At 35.7% G+C, this 18,404-nt stretch overlaps 1 protein-coding gene across 2 annotated transcripts in view; it reads right to left on the reverse strand.

Moving 5' to 3' along the window:
- Window positions 1-311: 311 nt before the first annotated feature.
- The window catches only part of UBE2D1 (ubiquitin conjugating enzyme E2 D1), a 38,200-nt gene continuing 20,107 nt past the window's right edge, over window positions 312-18,404 (reverse strand). For both annotated transcript variants that reach the window (XM_045842360.1, XM_045842362.1), the window contains 6 exons: window positions 12,424-12,487; window positions 12,300-12,331; window positions 10,233-10,310; window positions 8,848-8,953; window positions 3,051-3,144; window positions 312-2,325 (listed from right to left, as the gene is read on the reverse strand). In XM_045842360.1, the coding sequence (XP_045698316.1) occupies window positions 2,280-2,325; window positions 3,051-3,144; window positions 8,848-8,953; window positions 10,233-10,310; window positions 12,300-12,331; window positions 12,424-12,487 (420 nt within the window). In that variant the 3' untranslated portion in view covers window positions 312-2,279. The remainder of the gene's footprint in view (window positions 2,326-3,050; window positions 3,145-8,847; window positions 8,954-10,232; window positions 10,311-12,299; window positions 12,332-12,423; window positions 12,488-18,404) is intronic.

Below are 18,404 nucleotides of genomic sequence, written 5' to 3' on the forward strand. Positions count from 1 at the left end.
AACTACATCTTGAAGCATCCATGGCTTCAGTGGGATCCTAAATCTCCCAAAGACTAACCATTTCCCTCACTCCAAGGAGGTCCTTAAGTTAACGGTTAAACGATGGAGGAAAGCCCCTGGCTTGGGATGTGCAGTTATAAAAGTTAACTAATGTGCTCTTTGTTCGAATTAAGCAAAAACATACCCAAATGGCAATATGACTGATCATCATGCCACCAATGAGCTCTGAAGATTTGAGGTAAATAAGAGCTTGAGCTTACTCCTCAAGAGATTGGCTGCACAATTCAGATGCAAGCAAAGGCAAACAAGAGTTAGGCAAGTTTCAAAAACTTTAATAAAGAAAAAAGGACACTTCCAAAAATAAATGCCACACAAATGAAAGTTTATAAAAAAGTGAGATATTCATGAACCAAAACCCTTCACTATCAAAATATACTAAATACTAAAATCTAATGTTGTTGAGTGTTCAGATTCTGGGAGAATGTAGCTTATAATAATATAGCTAGTAAAGTGTTTTTCATGATATGGCTGTTTAAAGACATCACTTAATATAATTACTTTTTAAACCTATTATTTTCATAAACATCCATTTCACAATTCATGTAATTATTTTTACATTCATTTATAAAAGCACATTTTCTAACAATTGGTTATTCTGCAATTTAATGATAATGAACCATGATAAAATACTTGAGCGATCTAGACGCGTTGCTAATGACGACACCCATCACGGACTCTTGCACGCTCCTACAACTACCACGACGACAAGAAGAACTACGGCTCTTCTTGAAAATGACACTCACTCAGGTCTGGTAAGCATGCTAATAATCAGAGATGTATTTTTTCCAAAGTTAAACATTAGAACTTTCCAGCTTTCTTTAAAATCTGCAAAGATAACCTGCTTATTTAAACTACTTTTAACTGGCAATATATAAAAACAGGAAGCATCATTTTAGAATTTTCTCTATAACTTCTATAGTAAAAAAAAAAGAATGTTCTTTTCCAAACTGCTACCGCATTAAAATTCTATTTTAGAAATTCTAAATTTCAAAATGTGAAGAAATACAATGTCAGCTACATCTAGACTGCTATTTTAATTAATTAACCTAATTATTCTTCAGGTCTATAAAGACTTTCTTCAGTGTGGGGGACACTACCTCACACACACATATCTTAGTACTTCAGTAAATAACCTATTTTAGATATGATCCAAACAAAACCCCCCAAATTCTAAATTTTCTTCTATAACAAGGGACCAGTGTATATCATCCTTTAGACTGACAATGAGTGAACAGACACAAACCTAAAGCAATAAAATTTATATAATTAATGGTGATTAATTAGCCAATCAACAGACCTTAGTCTCACAATTTGGAATTAATTTGCATGCAAAATTTTACATAGAATTACGGTCCTCACTTATACTTTTAATATTTTTAAGTAATCAAGACAAATAGTAGAAAAAGCATTTTATTTATATGGAAAAGCTACATTAAGATCTGTAAAAGGTGTCATGGTAATATGGCCTATACAGGAAAAAATTCAAACGTGAATAGCAACAAATAAAAGTTACATATCTTCCTACTTAGCAGTGCAATTAATTCACATTGCAATAAAGTTAAGTCAAGTATAACAAAATCAAAACGAGTGTTTCTCCATAATCAGTATAATGAGAATTACAGTGTAAAGATCATTCAGGTTTAGGAAATCTGCAACTGATCTACAGAATACCCTAAGACAAGGGAGACAGACAATTAATTCATTTAATTATCAGCTGTTCGGCTTTTTCAATACTGTTCACAGGAAAAAAGTAATGACTTGACATACATGTAAATAGAATACATTTAGTCTATACAGTAAAAAAATACAAATTATAAAGTGAGCTAACAAAATGAAATCTGAATACAGATTTATAAAACTGACGACAGATAGCACATACAGTATTTCTCATGTAAAAACATCTAGTTTCAGCAAAAAAATAATTTGGTTGCTTTTCAGATGCATTGTAGATCTTGTAAGATGAAGACGCAGATGTCCAAGTATCTTAAAACCCATAATAAATGTCTTTCTCAATGCATACAAAATGATAAATGCTCTCATCACAGTCTTAAGGGTATTTTTGGAAGTTTGTTTTGTCTTGCTTCAGAAATACATTTAAAATGGATAAAAATCAAAGGATCATGGTACAATGAAACAGTAAACAGTGCTCAATTTACTGCTGATATTGAAAAAAACCTAGATTTTACAGTACTCTGGTATATATGAAAATTTTTTTGATTTTACATTGCATATTTCTGAGTCCATTCTCTTGCGTGTCTGTTGTATCTGTAGGCATACAAAAGGAATACAGTAAAAACATACAAATTGAATCTTTAGAAGATCTATCTATATAAAAAAGGATACTCTACCTTCCTATGTTTAATTGCAATTATCATATATATATCAAATATTGGATCACTGTGACTTAGCCTTATGCATAAATAAAACACAAAATTTATTTTTTAACTGATGAGTCTCTCTACAACCTATATGAAAACATACCTAAATTATAAACAACAAAGTGAAAAAAAATTTTGAATGAGAATCTATAAAATGCAATGAACATTATTTCTAAACTGCAAATGAACCAGTCATACCAAGATGACCTTGAAAACTAGGTCAGTTTGGGGGTTTAGGGATAACTTCTCTCCCTGGGAAAAGATAAGGAATATAATATCCAATACTTCCCAATTATCTTTTTTTTTTCATTTAAATTTACTCCCTATAATTATATATAGTTATTTCCTACCAAAAACACAACCAACTGGGTAAATGCAAAGCATGTAGTACTAACAAGTAAAAAATTAAACAGCATGAGAAATGGAACAAGATTTTTTGTAAAAAGACTAATACAATTTAAAAAGGTAGGTTTACTCCTCTGGAAAGAAAAACAAACTTAATGTTAATTCTAGCAAGCATACCAAAATGTACTGATTAAATACACTGGTAATACTTATACTTTAGTAGACTACAATGAAACATACCCAAGCAGAAATAAATGAAACACTTACTTTTCTTTGTCTGATTTATAGATTTGTGCAATATCTGGTACTAAGGGGTCATCTGGATTAGGATCACAAAGTAGAGAACATATGGACAATAAAACTAGATTTAAAAGAGAACATCATATTAGATAATGACCTTTCTTGTTTATACAATTACATATGTAAAAATAATCATTAAATATAGGCAATAAAGTTATAAAGAAAACAAAATGAACATATTAAATTGCACATTAGACTACAGCTGGTAGCAAGTATTTTTAATTTTTTAAATTATAAAATTACCCTGGCTGGCGTAGCTCAGTGGATTGAGCGCGGGCTGGGAACCAAAGTGTCCCAGGTTCGATTCCCAGCCAGGGTACATTCCTGGGTTGCAGGCCATAACCCCCAGCAACCACACATTGATGTTCCTCTCTCTCTCCCTCCCTCCTTTCTCTCTCTAAAAATAAATAAATAAAATCTTTAAAAAAAAATTATAAAATTACCATACAATATATACAATACAAATTATTATAATGTTTAAAGTTTTAAATTCTAATTGAATTTTTATTTATTTAAAAAATGTGGCCCTGGCTAGTGTGGCTCAGTGGGTTCAGCATAGTCCTGCAGGCTGAAAAGTCACCGGTTTGATTCCCAGTCAGGGCACATGCCTGGGTTGCAGGCCAAGCCTCTGTTTGGGGGCATGCGAGAGGCAATTGATCGATGTCTCTCTTGCACATCTATCTTTCTCTCCCTCTCTTTCCCCCTCCCTTCCCTTCTCTCTAAAAATAAGTAAATAAAACCTTTGGGGAAAAAAACCCCGTGAACCTCGCTCTGACCAGTGTGGCTCAGTTGGCTGGGTGTCCTCACTCAAAATGAAAGGTTGCTGGTTCAATTCTGGGTCACAACATGTGCCTGGGTGGTCCTGTCAGGGTGTGTGCGCGAGAGGCGACTGATTGATGTTCTTCTCACGCAATGATGTTTCCCTCCTCTCCCCGCCCTTCCCCTTTCTCTAAAAATATTTAAATAAAATCTTTTTTTTAAAAAATGTTAATCTCCACAGTAGTTATTACAACCTTTCAACTAAAGAATCCTCTACAAAATATTTTTGGTAACACATACACACATCCCAAATGGTATGTAATCAGGAACTTTTTAGAACACCATCCTAACTTTAGATATCTCTTAGAGATACTTTTGTACTTTAATGAGAAAACTGTCCATTTTTCATTCTACAGGGTCTAGCAGAAGTAAGGCCGGCCTGAGTGTGGTTGGTAATGATATGGGTGTAACAATTTATAGTTTTAATTTGGACATTTCACCTAAAATGTCACATGATGTGCTTGAGTGTGATATTGTTATATTAGAGAATTACATGCTTATGATTTTGTAATGAAAGATTTTTAAATAAAATAGGCACATTATTTCTGCCAGACCCTGTATTTAAATACAGAAAATTTGTGTTTTTATCAATTCAATGTAAAGCAATCAAATTATAGTTAATAGTCCAAAACATTTGGCCACTGTGTTCATGTGCTTTTTAACTTTGGCTTAGCAGTAGAGATTGTCTACAAAGAAGAGAGATGTGTAAGATTGTTTTCAATGGCTCTTTTATTTCATGTACATTATATATAGCACATGCATGTCAAAATAATGTGAATAGTTACTATATTAAATATTTTAAAATATAGATGAGAATTTAAAGAGTAATTTTTTCCACATTACATCAAAATACTAATGCAAATAGCTACACACACAAAAAAAATCCAAGTGAAAAGGAGAGAAGGAGGACTCTGCTTTAATTCATGCCACCACTTCTGAGGGGGTCCGTGGAATTTCTGGATCAACCTTCCATCTTCAGCCTCATCTACTGTGTTCCTTTAGCTTTTCCTATTCTTAAAAACCCACAGGCAAATTTATAAAGCAAAGTTGACTCTTAGATGACACGGAAAGAGGGTATGAAGAGCACTAATGTTAAAACTAATTCTTAATTCCTCTTCCTTATCTTCTATTGCATATTAAGCCACAATTATCTGGCTCAAGTCTCCAGAAAGATTTCCAATTAAACTCATAAAAAAAAATCAAAATAAGTCATTTAAAAATACCTTTATTTTAGGTAGCAAGTATAAGCAACCTTACAAAATAAGAGACAAATTTCCTCATCTCCCCAGTGCTGATGCTCAGAGACATGAACCCCGATTTCACCATTATACACATAATTCAACTGTTTTAAGATAAGGAAAAAGGGATGTTGACATTCACTAGAGTGCTGCCCATGCGGCAGGTGCACAGGGACCCTGTGTGGCAATACTGCTATAACCCCCATTTTACATATGAGGAAACTGAGGCTATTTGAATCTGTTCTTAAAGGACAGTTACCAGAAGGCAACAATACTAATTATTCTTTAAAAAAAGCTACCAGTGTCAAAAGATAAGAGCTCAACATCTGGTAGTCTGCCATTTCTTTTACAAGTGTAAGTACTTAGCTGCTTATGCCAAATGAATTCTATTTTGTAATACCATTCCAGGAAAGATAGATGAATTGGAATAACCCTTTGACACAGAATCTTTCCTATCTGTGTTGGGCAGCAGCTAGGAATGAGTGACCAGAGAGGAAATAAAGGCAGGGCCCTCCCCCCTCCCCATTACAATCTAACAAAGAACTTAATACAAGAGACTAGAAACCATAGAAAGACATGTCTCATCGATTAACTCAGCTAGGTTTGAAAAGTTTGCCATCACAAGCAAAAATAGCATAGGAGAAAGGGCCAACCTTGAGACTGGGCTGGGAAAGGGAACTTCTGTAACAATTTCACTAAGATTGCTAGGTGTCCTGAACATCACAAGCAGGAATGGTACAGGAAGGCGGTGTAGTCCTTGAGACTCTATGCTGGGAAAGGGAGCTCCTGTAACAACTTCACTAACTAAGACAAAGAGCCTTTACTAACTGAGAAAGAAAGCCTTTGCAGTTGTACGCCACTCCCAGGGAGGGGAGAAGACAGGTACCGGGAAGCTAGCTAAGGTATATAACTTCTGATCCCCAGTAGTCAGTGTACTTCGAACGGCTAAGTACCCACTTGTATTCTCAGCTCAAGTGTATAAAACAAACTCACTATAATACTAACAAACTTACTAACAATTTTCTTTCCTCTGTATGTGGGGCATTTAGACTAGCTGGGTGCCTGCCTACAGCTTTGTGTTCGTATGTATTTCACAAATAAACCTGCTGTCTCATTTCCACTATACATGTTCATCTCTTGCCTGAATTCGTGTCTTGTGAGCAAGACAAGACCTGAGACAGGGTAGAGAGCCTCTTAACTCGGGTCTTTCTCCCCATCCATAACACATGTAGTGCCTAATAGTTACACTATGTGTAAGATTTTTAAAAAGACACTAGAATCTACATGAACATTTTATGCAAACATTTTAGGTCAGAAAAACTGTCATTCACAAATGACTGACCTAAAGGGCTATTACCTAATACTAGAAATAATTATGGCTGTAGACTGTTTCCTATAACTTATCACTTAAAAACATTTTTTATTTGTTTATTTTTAGAGAAAGGGGAAGGGAGGGAGAAAGAAAGGGAGAGAAATATTGATGTGAGAGAGAAACATTGACTGGTTGCCTCTCGCACACACCCCAACTGGGGACGGAACCCACAATCCAGGCAGGTGCCCTGGCCAGGAATCAAACTGGCGACCTTATGCTTTGTTGGACAATGCCCAGCCAACTGAGCCTCACCAATCATGGTTAAACCTCATCACTTTTAATGAACTACAGAAATGATCCCTGAAACTATAGTCTTTAAACTTCATCACTTTAAAAAACAAGTTATATGTTCATATTGCATTGATAAAAAATGTTTTTTTTTAAAATGTCCATGGATCCCTCCCTAAAACCTTCAAGAGAAACAATTTTCTTAAATTTTATAAAAAGGAAAAACTACCAAGTTACTTCAGCGACAGATGCTTCTAACTCAAAACAATGTTTTCCAACTGTCAGGTTCTCTTCTGTTAGAGAAACAAGACACGGATTAAGAGGGCTGGCACAGCAAACAGTACTGGCCACAAAACAAAAATGGCTCCAGATGCACACATCTGATAATTTATCAAAGAACAACATTACAGTTTATTGGAAGTTAAGAATCCACATGAAGCATGTTGCAATCATTATGACAATACTACTGATAATTCAAAGTTTAGAGCAGCAATTTTTCAACCAGTGTACCAGCAAGAGGCACTGATGTGCTGGAAGAATTTTTAAATCGTGCAATACCTCCCTCTTTAGTCAAGAGCACTGACCTTTCCCTTAGATTGTCAAATAAAAAAATGACAACAGCCAACACAATGAAAGCCATCTGGTATAAATGATCAAAATCATGAGGCAACCCCCGCCCAAAAGTGGCATTTATTTATAAAAAAAAGTGTGTCTTTATCCTTACATGTTTAAACTTCAGTAGCCTTCAAAGTACTGTCCATTCAATGCAATATACCTAGTGAGACTTTTTTTCATTGCTCAAAACAGATTTTGAGTTTTTTGATTTTGGTGCTTTTTAGTGCTTCTTTTGTTTCACCTCTTCCAAAATGTTTCCCTTCAAGGACTTTTTTCATTAGGAAACAAAAAAGTTGCTTGGGGCAAGGTTGATTGGGTAAATAGGGAAGGTAGGGCACAAAGGTCATTGCAGTTTGGGTCAAAAACTAATGAACACTCAGCACAGTGTGGGCAGGTGTGCTCATAAATCCCATCATGAAATGGGCAAATACATTGAAAGAGTCTTCAAAAAATAAATTCACTGAAGCCAAATGCAGCCTCTCACACCACCACCAGCTGGTACACTGATACAGATGGGTTTCTAGAACACTCACCTAGTGGGGGAAGGCTGTACTACAGGGCCCTCCAGAAGATAATTCTGGATTTTTTTTGGAGGGGGGTTCTCCCTTGTATACCTATTTTTTTGGCTAGATTGGCAAAAAATATATTTTTTGGTGTGCTGCAGAATTTAGCAATTAGTTTATGTGTGCCATAAGATGAAAAAGGCTGAAAATTGATGGTTTAGAGTAATATGGTATATGTACTATATTATTCTAAAGTCTATTTCACATATAAAGTGAAATATGTCTATCATTTTAAATCATTTATTTTATCAGCCTAATCTGATATATTTCTTCTTAAATGAAGTAAAACAGATATAAAGCTTTACTCATTATGTTAATAATTCCATTTAATAAATGGGGCAACTGGCCTTAAAATCATATACAGTGGCACCTTGGTACTCATCATTAATCTGTTCCAGAACTGTTTGTGACAAGTGCCAAAACCGACGAGTACTGGGCAAGTGACGAGTGATAAAGCTTTTCCTCTTGTGGGGTGGCGTTGTGACTCACACAAGTTCTAGCAAGTGCGACAAGTCCCCAGCAAGTGCCAAGTGCTGAAACATTTTTTCTCGTCAAAATGTGACGAGTGCAGGGTTTGATGACTTCTGAAGCCAGTGAGCACCGGAGTATGACTGTATTTACTTGGCTCTTCTTCTCCCTCTTTTAAATATAAAGCCAAAACTAAAGGGTAAAGTGCCAAGAGGCATATCCCCAAATTTCTACCTCTAACTCTCATTTCAGCATTTAGATTTGCCCACCAACATCCTGCAACCAAGCTAACTACTAAAAGCTCCAGAGAATACATGTCAGAGTGATGAAAATCAAACAAAACCAAAGGAGGAAAAAACACAGTAGACTGTTTTTTTTAAACTTTGGACTTCAATATACTTCTGCCATATTTTTCCTGTCTCACTATTATGAAGTATTATATATCTGATAAATGAAATTACCTTTTGATACAGTCAGAGCTGGTGACCATTGTGACCTCAGGATATCAAGGCAAATACTTCCATTACTGTTTATGTTTGGATGGTAAATTTTTGTTGTGAAAGCAATCTACAATGAAACAAAACAAAATAAAAATATGACAATCCATGAACCATGTACAAAGCAGAACCAATCTACTTTAGGGTGAAATGTCTTCAATTTTACATGACCCTAGTAGAGAAACGTATTCGAGGCAAACTGAGCACCTACTTTGTGCACACATCGTTTTAGCTACTGGGAACAGGAAAGCAGATAATTCGTTTGGCCACTCCCCACCTCCCACCTGCCCCAGCAAGAAACTGAGAAGTATTTCTGGAGAGTGGAATCAGTAAGTCTGTAATAGCTAGTATGACTGGCTAAATAGCACCTGAAGTAATTAACCCCGGCTTTGATGATCCTTCAAAGTAATCCCTTTATTACTTTGATTATCAGTGACACCTGGTAATGACACAAGGCTCTAAAATTAGGGGCTGACCCTGTCCTAGGGGAAAGTTGAGGGCCTTCGGCTTGTGACCTGTCCTAAGAAATCCAAAAAGAATCCTAATCGTCCACAAGAGTTGTGGTGATATTCTTCATATATAATGTTATTAAGGTGTTCTTTAAAATCTAAAATGATACTTCCTGTACTCTGTCTCTCCTGGGGGCATGCCCACACCTTTCCCTCCCCGCCCCCCAGGCCAGTTACCTTTACCTCTCCCGCCTCACACTCCAAGGGCCCTTTGCTTCTGTAACGTGTTTCCTGAGCCTACTCAGCCCAGCTGGTTCACTTCTACTGCCTCCATAACTTTCTAAATAAACTTTCTCTTATAATTTGAAAGAATAAATAAATAAAATAAACAATTATTTCCTCAATGACAGAATTTGTTCATGATTTTCTCCCTTCTGATATCCCCATCATTTGTTTCCTCTTTAGATCTAATCTAAATTAAGTTGAATAAGAACATGGTTTTATATCTCTTACCACACTAATGAAGGGACTGTGTCATATTTTCTTTTGTATTCCCCAATGTAACAGAACATGGTAGGTATTCAATAAATGCTTGTTGAATACAAAACTGAAAAAAAAGAATCAACTTTGGAGAGATAATCCCCTAAATGGAAAAGTCATATTCTTGACCATAAAATCCAAACTACAGAAATCTAATGAAAATAATGAACCTAATTTATAGCATAACAGATACTGCCTTTTGTTTTATAAATATAATACAATATTTAAGTAAGAAAACATATTTTAGACTTAGTAGTTTTACAATGCAGTTGAACATTCTAACTTGCTTTGAACATCCTAAAAATATCTCTGGATATATCCCTAACATAGGAGTCACATCAATCATAAAAATAAAAATACCTTTGGTGGTTTAAAAGGATAGTCTGTCGGAAAATGTACAGTGAGAAAGAAGACTCCACCTTGATATGCGCTATCAGGCTGAAATTACAAAATATGTACATCAGTGTTTGATCACTACATTTATTTGGTAACCTAAAATGATCCCCCTTCCCCCCCAAAACCTATCAGCTGGAAAAACATGCCATCATTTTGTCATAAGTTCAAATCATGTTGACATTACAGAATTTAAAACAGGAAGAAAAAAAAAGGAAACACGCAGTGGTGTGACTTGCCCAAACAAATCTGTTTACGAGTCTGAAATATCAGTGTACACACACACCTGCTCTGAGAAAAGAGTAACTCTCTGTAGAAGTGATCAGGATAAAAAAAGGCTAGGGCTTGTGTTTACCATTTTATTTATGAATCTTACGTTCTGATGGCCCTATAAGGGGCAAGAATGGAGATGAACTAAAGAGAACACGTTATGAAAAGGGAAGGCTAACGGGCACTATTACGCAATTTAGACCTCAAATCTTCACTTAGTAACAATTTATAAAATAATGTGAGAAATGCAAAAATGCCCCAAACAAAACTAATAAATTCAACATTCATAGAATTATCAAATTAGGAATCAACAAGAAGAATTGAAATGTGGCCAGGTGTCTTCACAGCAACCAGAAAATATAATGTTACAAGCAAGGAAAAAAAAATAACTTTTAAAATTATCTTTTAGCTAGCAAAATTATCTAAAATTATATTTTAATTCCTTTATATTTCATTAAATTTACCATGTTATAGTAACATGTTAGTTTTAATAGCAAGACTGTCATTACTTCCTTTTAATTTTCTGCATATATAGTAGGGGACTGCACTGTATATTTTTTCTTGCTATATGTATTGCTTAATTCTAGTTCATCAAAAATTATAAGGAATGTAGAAAACAAATAAATTACAATTAACAGTCATGGTCTGTTTAGATCTTCAAACAATACTGCAGAGTGACATATTTACATTATTAAAATAAAAGTGGTATGAGTAACATAATTGTAACCATTTGCTACATGTAATCACCTAAAAAATATTTTTGAAGAGATATAATTCAAGTGGTAAGGATGGACCTTTAAATGACAATATTTTGAAAATTCTTAGTAAATTAAATAAGCATGAAAAACAAATACCTAGATTCTTATTAAACATTGCTATTTAAATAAATATGTTGCATTTTACACTTTACAAGATTAACTTAACAATTTAGTAATTGAGATACTTGCCCAGGACTCGAGCTCTGAAAATTCAATAACTGTTTTGTTTTGTAAGTGAAGCACAAGGCAATATGATTAAGAACTTGGTGACTTATTAGATAAAGCTCTTCTGGGAGGGGGACAGGCTAATGTTCATGGGAACATGTCACTGTGTTTCCCAGGAAGCAGATGTGAGCTGCCAGTGCTCATCTTATACAATCGGATTTTTGCTCATAGGAAGGAAAGCCACATTCTAGTGATAACTGCCTCTTGGGTGTAGAAAAAATAATCTTAAAGGTAGTAAGTGCTAAGAGAAGCCACTCATAACAGGTAATTTTGACTTCCGGACAATCCAACAAAACTAAAAGCAGCAAGCCCAAGAGGTAGCAAAGGCCCACTCAAATCTTTTATCAGCTCTCTCTCACAAATAGGAAGAGATGAAACTTATTGCAAACTGGTACTTGTTACTTGCAGGAATTCCATTACTGGGCTCATTAGACTTATTTCCGACCTACTAAAACTCTTGATATGAGAATAACAGTGCTTAGTTCTGACAACTGGCTTTTGTGTTTAAGAAACACACAGCCTGGTCACAAGTTGTAGGTGATCCATTCCTACTCGTAATGATTGAGGATTTGGTGACGGAAAACACGTCACAATGACCCTAGCAAATATTTGCCATCAGTGGTGTAGAAAATTATCACAAACCCTTTAATCACATTTTGCTTCCTGAGTGACTCAGATACAAGAAAATTCAACCTTAGCCACAAACATCGGATCAAAGGTGAAATAGTGAAAATGAAGTATGGCTGAGGGGGTTAATTTCATATATATGAATCATACTTACAGGCCCCATAATAGTTGCTTGCCAGTGGAACACTGAAACAAACAAAGGAGTTTGAAGTCATTAACAAATGTTCAGACCTATACTATTTATGGTAGCAAAATGCTAGCAATAAAGCAAAGCTTACAGTCATCTCCCACAGGACCAGCTGAACAGTGAGCAGGTGGGTCACGTTGTAGATCACTTAATTCCTAAAACAAAACAAAAATACCTAAGGTTAGCTCTTTTTCTAGGGAAACAAGCACAATAATCTATGAAGACACAAACTATCAACTTTACTTTGAAACCATCTGAGGCAGTTCAGTTCAAAATACAAAAACAAAATGTGGTCTGCACTCCGCATCCCGCCCAGTTTACCCTCACACCCCCTGGGCTCCTGGTCGCCTTCGACTAAAAGAGCAATTTAGGGCTTTGTTCTTTTCTTAAACTCCCAATTTGGCGTTATGATGTAGTCCATGTAGACTTTTATTCCTGAACATTGGCTAAATGCTTTAGGCTTAACCTTTTGGCCTCAAAAGTACTGGGCGGTTGCACTGCTGCTGTACTGCCTCATTACTATAGGAATTGGGTGTGTAAACATACCCAATGTTTATTTGGAGTAAACATGATGAGTACCTCCCCACTCAACTCCATTCAAGAATCACAGATAACCATGCTAAATATCACCCGCAGAAGAAATATGAAGAGACAGCCACCCCAGCATTAAGAGATATTCCTAATTAGTGAAGTAAACCAAACATTCTTCCTTATAGGCAAAGAATTTTATATCACAAAATTAATTATATGTAGACTAACATCAAACATTATAATTTTTGACATAATTTTGACATAATTATCACTTACTAATATTCAGTATTGAAATATTTTGAAAGTTGTAAGTTTAACTTAAATTAAGGTCCATTAACATGGTGAATATTCTCAAAATATTAGCTTTTAATGGACAGAATAATAAAACACTGTGCTACCATAAAAAGAAAGAAAACAAAATGTACTCTGTCACTGATTAGAAGAAGGGTAGGGAATAAAGTATTAAATTCCTTCATGAGATAGCTCCAAACCTTGAAAAAATTAAATGGGTGAAAATATTGTTTTTCTTTCACATCTCTAAGACAAAATAATTAATAAGTACCTACTGTAGGTAAGGTAATTTATATAAGAACCAGGTATATAAAATATAAGAAACAGGTGTTACTTCAACAGGTTTATAATCTAATTTGGTAGAAGGATGGCTCACAGAGAGATGGCTATTTAAGGAACAACCCAAAGGTTAAATGAGAAGAAAGGAGAACAGTCAGGCCATATTTTGAAGCCTAGGACATTGATTCATATGCTCTTTTCTGCTCTCAAGGAAGCGAAAGAAGGATCATACAAATGACACAGCTTTAGAGTTGGCCAGACCTGGGCTGGTGTTGCAGTTTTATCATAACTAGCTCTATGGCTTTGCAGAAATTATTGGGTTGGCCAAAAAGTCTATATGTTTTTTTCAATAAAATAAAAGACACATTTTTCATTTTCACCAATAACTTTACTGATTTGGATATTTTGAGTATGCCAGCTATCTTCTGCTATTGGCTTCTCGTGGGTAGAGGCCAGGGTGCTACTAAATATCTTCCAGTGAATAAGACAGCTCACAGCAAAGATCTTCAGTTGGGAAGAAACTGATCACCTCTGAGCTATAAAGAACTATATATAGGACTGAAGAACCTCATTTAGTTTGGAAGATCAGGGAATGTCTCTGAGGAAGAGGGATTTAAGCTAAAGTCGAAGTGAGTGCAAGTTAGTCTTGGGAGTAATGAGTAACAGTGTAAGTTAGGGTGGCATGAAATGTGGTTGAAAACGTAGACAGAAGCCAGGCAGAAAACTGAGAACGACGTACCCATGTAAGAATTTGGGGCTTTATACCAGTGCACTGGGAAGGGTTTTAAGAAGTGGCATGATCTGACTTAAAAATGGCTCTACTGGTCTAAGTACTGAAGGGATTCGAGATGGAAAAGAGGAGCAACTGCAAGATTAATTACTACAGGCCAAAAAAAAAGGGGGGGGGGGAAACGGGACTGGAGAAGTGACAGTAGGATAAAAGTGGGCGTGTCTGAGTTATCATGAGTAGTCTGCCTACCCCAGGATGTGATGATGATTACATGTGCAGAGTGAGTGGAGGTCACAGATGTGCACACGTGTGTTAGTGGCAGCTAATACGTACTTAATGTTTTACTGCCCTAACAATCCTCAGAGGTAGGTGTGATTATGTCCCCCCATGTTACAGATGAACAACACAGATAACACGCTTCACTGTGTGCTCATAATACTAGTGTGTTAAGTGTGGAACTGGAATTCACACCCTAGCAGTCAAACTTTTTTAGCTTCAAAAATGTACAAATGTAAATGCCATTTACTGAGATGAGGGAACACTACAAGATAAGTTGATCTGGAAAGCAGACGCATAAAATCTGTGACCCCTGTAACAGCATGGGAAAATTTAGTTGGATATACAGGGCTGCAGCTTAAAAGACGAATGGACTAGAAATTAGAAAATCATGTACACACCTGGTATTTAAAACTGTGGGGACGATGTAAACATTTCATGGGAGCACATGTAAACAAATATTACGTCAAGTCTAAGATGCCACCCACTGTAAGTCACATCCTTATTTTATGAACCAATAATTAAGAAGGAATGCTGCCAATTAATTTTAAGACACCATCAATTATAAGATGCATCCACATTATGCTAAATGAAATAAGCCAGTCAGAGAAAAACAAATGCCTCGTGATTTTACTCATATATGGATGGAATCTAATGAACAAACTGAACTAACAATCAAAATAGAGACAGACTCACAGAGAGCAGGATAAACAGCTATTGGGAGGGTGGTGCTTAAATTGATTGTCGTGCAAAAAGGAAAAAGAACTCATGAGCACGGACAACAATGTAGTGATTGGGAGAGGGAGAGAGGCTGGTGGAGATGGAAGAGGGTATAAGGGGATTAATGGTAATGGGAAAAATACAATAAAAATAAACTTTACAAAAATAAAAATAAAATAAAATAGAGAACAATAATAATCCCTGAAAAAAGTAAAATAAAATAAAAGTGATGTCCGCCTTAGACTCCCTGCAATACGGTAATTATAGCAATGAGTTCAGTGTTCTGACGGTGATAAACAAGCCGAGGACACAGGAGGGAAAGGCCTCACTGAGAACGTGATATGAGCTAAGTAGCTGAGCCAAGTGCAGACTCAGGTCTCCTTCCTCCAAGTTTTCCAGCCTACCCCGGTACTTTCATTTTTGGTTTTGTTGCTGTTTTTACCACAGCTGGTGCAATGCTTCTCTTCCAGACAAGAATTAACTGTTAGCGCCTTTGGTCCACACATTGTTAAGCAATGAAGAGAAAGATTTCATTCTTTGACTTAGCAATAATGGTTAAAAAGCAAGGCTTTGAGGTTCAAGTCCATGTGCCACCACACTGTTGCTACATGACCTTAGGCAAAACATGTTTTTTCTCTCCTAATCTTAGTTTTCTTTCATATGAAGGTATTCCTACTTTCATCCACAGTTTCTATGACAAGTGAAATGATACATGTAAAGTATATATATAGCAGTCTCTGGCATACAGTAGGCATTCAAATAAATGTTAAGATAATATAAATTGATAGCAACCATCCAATTCTCTAGTAGCAGACTATTCAACGATTTAACTAGTTTAAATGATTGGGACAGGAGGAGTTCCCAAGTCACAGACAACCCCATTTTAGAAGGACTGTGCTTTATTTCAGTTTTCTAATTTGTTTTTTTTAGGAGACTCCTTCTGAAAATGGTCATCACATAGAGTTTTCTAAACATTAGTGTAAATGGGTAAATGAGATTTTTTGCCCTCATTTTAACTAGAAAACTAGTTAATTAGAAACTACTGTCTCTGTGGTTTAAAAAACTGTTAATAATTCACATGTACATGTATTTTACATAAAGTATATGTGAATAAATCAAACATACAAATTAATTTTGTTTATTAACAAAAAACTCCAAACTCTATTTTACTTAGAATAGCTTTGAGTCATGTTCAAATTTCAAATGTCAGACAGTTATTCAAATCCCATTAATTATTACAGAAAAATAAAAGCTATCTTGTTCTTACATTTTTTGTGCCCTGATTCTACAACCTTGGTGAAGAGAAATTAGAGCTAAGGATGAGAGAGAGAGCATCAAACAATGGGACTCCTACAAAGGCCAGGTTCTTAAGTTGTCTACTGAAAGCTCACTTGTTATAGGAAAGAAGCAGCTGATGGTACATCAAACATCTAACATTCTTAACAGTCACACTGACCATTACTACTAATAACGAGACTAATGCTTTGGTGAGGAACTTATACAACTTAGACATTTTAGGAGGGTCTAAATTTCTAATGTTCTGTCCTTTTGTCAAACCATGTCTCAACGTATACCATTATATTGTTTGGAAATAAGTAACTAAAACTACAGTGCATAGGTACAGACAGAGTGACCAAGAGAAACAAAAGGTACAATATATATACCCACCCTTAAAAATACATATCTTGCCCTGCATGGTGTGGCTCAGTGGATTGGGTGCCTCCCTGAGAATCAAAGGGTCGCTGGTTCAATACCCAGTCAGTGCATATGCCTGGGTTGTAGGACAGGTCCCCGATAGGGGGTGTGCGAGAGGCAACCACACATTAATGTTTCCTTCTCTCCCTCCCTTTCCCTCTCTAAAAATAAATAAATAAAATATTTTTAAAAATACAGATCTTGAATGTGAAAGATAAGTAAAGAATTCTAATGTGCTTAGAAGGTAAAAATATAAAACATAAACTATAACCAACAAACCAAAATTCCATCTTTTTAAAAATAATTTTATTTTAATTATTGTTCAAGTACATCTTTTTAAAAAATCTTAGTCTGCTCAGCAGTGTACTTTATTTATTTTTAAGACTTTATTTCCTTTTTTAGAGAGGAGGGAAGGGACAGAGAAAGACAGGGAGAGAAACATCAATGGGTTCTCTCACATCCCCACAAACAGGGACCTGGCAAGGAACCCAGGCATGCACCTTGACTGGGAATCGAACTAGTAACCACCTGGTTCACAGGCTATCGCTCAACCCACTGAGCCACACCAGTCAGAGCAGCCAGTGTACTTTTATATAAGACAGAAGAAATAAAGGACCGCTTATACTTGTTAAATTCTCCCTTTTGATTTAGTTTACTCAAAGTTCTCAGAAATCTCCTTATCTGATTTATGCTTTCTCTGCTATAACAAGTATTCCCATTTATCAGCTTCTAGCATCACAGACACATATGGAGTATCGAAAATAATTTAGTGGCTCTTATGATATTCCAGAAGGAAATGTTAGGACTAGTAATCTTTCCCTCTGTTCCTCTCTCCACTCTAAGAATTAACACTGAATTATATAAGTTGCTCAACTCCATAGGATCCTCATAAGATCCAAGACTTACCTACACATTCGTCACAGCTAACAGAAGCCCCTTCTGAAGAAGAGTTTATGACACTGACGCCCACTACCCTAAAATCCAGGAGGCACACTGCAGGTAGCCTCCAGTAACCGTTCCACTCATCACTCGGGGCTCTTGCCCAGGCCTTCGTGGCCATGCTTTTATCCCATGCTGAATTAAAAGCAAAGGTCTTAAAGACAAAATATTTAAAACCATTCATTTTTAATTAAGAACTGTATTGGTGTGTTTTTTATAAAAGAAAAAGTGTTTTACAGGGAAAAAATTAAAAGAGCAACAAATAAGTAGGCAAACACGCACAAGACCAATACTCAAGCCAAATTATTATTAACCTTTTAGGTTACTTCCATCCAAGCTTTGGTGGAAAACAAGTACTGTTGGAAGGAACATAAATAGAGATACAAACTTTTGGAGGGCAATTTAGTAGTAACTGTGAGAGTGAAAAATGTGTATGGTCTCTAACTAATTTTACCTCATAGCAATTGCCCAAATAACCAAACATATATAATTATGAAAAACTGAGAGTAACCTATAGGTCCATCAATAAGGGAATGGTTTCATGATATCGCCATATTATGAAACACCATGCAGCCACTAGTAAGAATGAGACAGATTTCTCTATACTAACA

The sequence above is a fragment of the Phyllostomus hastatus genome, unplaced genomic scaffold (assembly GCF_019186645.2).
Source record: "Phyllostomus hastatus isolate PE091 unplaced genomic scaffold, TTU_PhHast_1.1 phas_contig_38, whole genome shotgun sequence".
Lineage (NCBI taxonomy): Eukaryota > Metazoa > Chordata > Mammalia > Chiroptera > Phyllostomidae > Phyllostomus > Phyllostomus hastatus.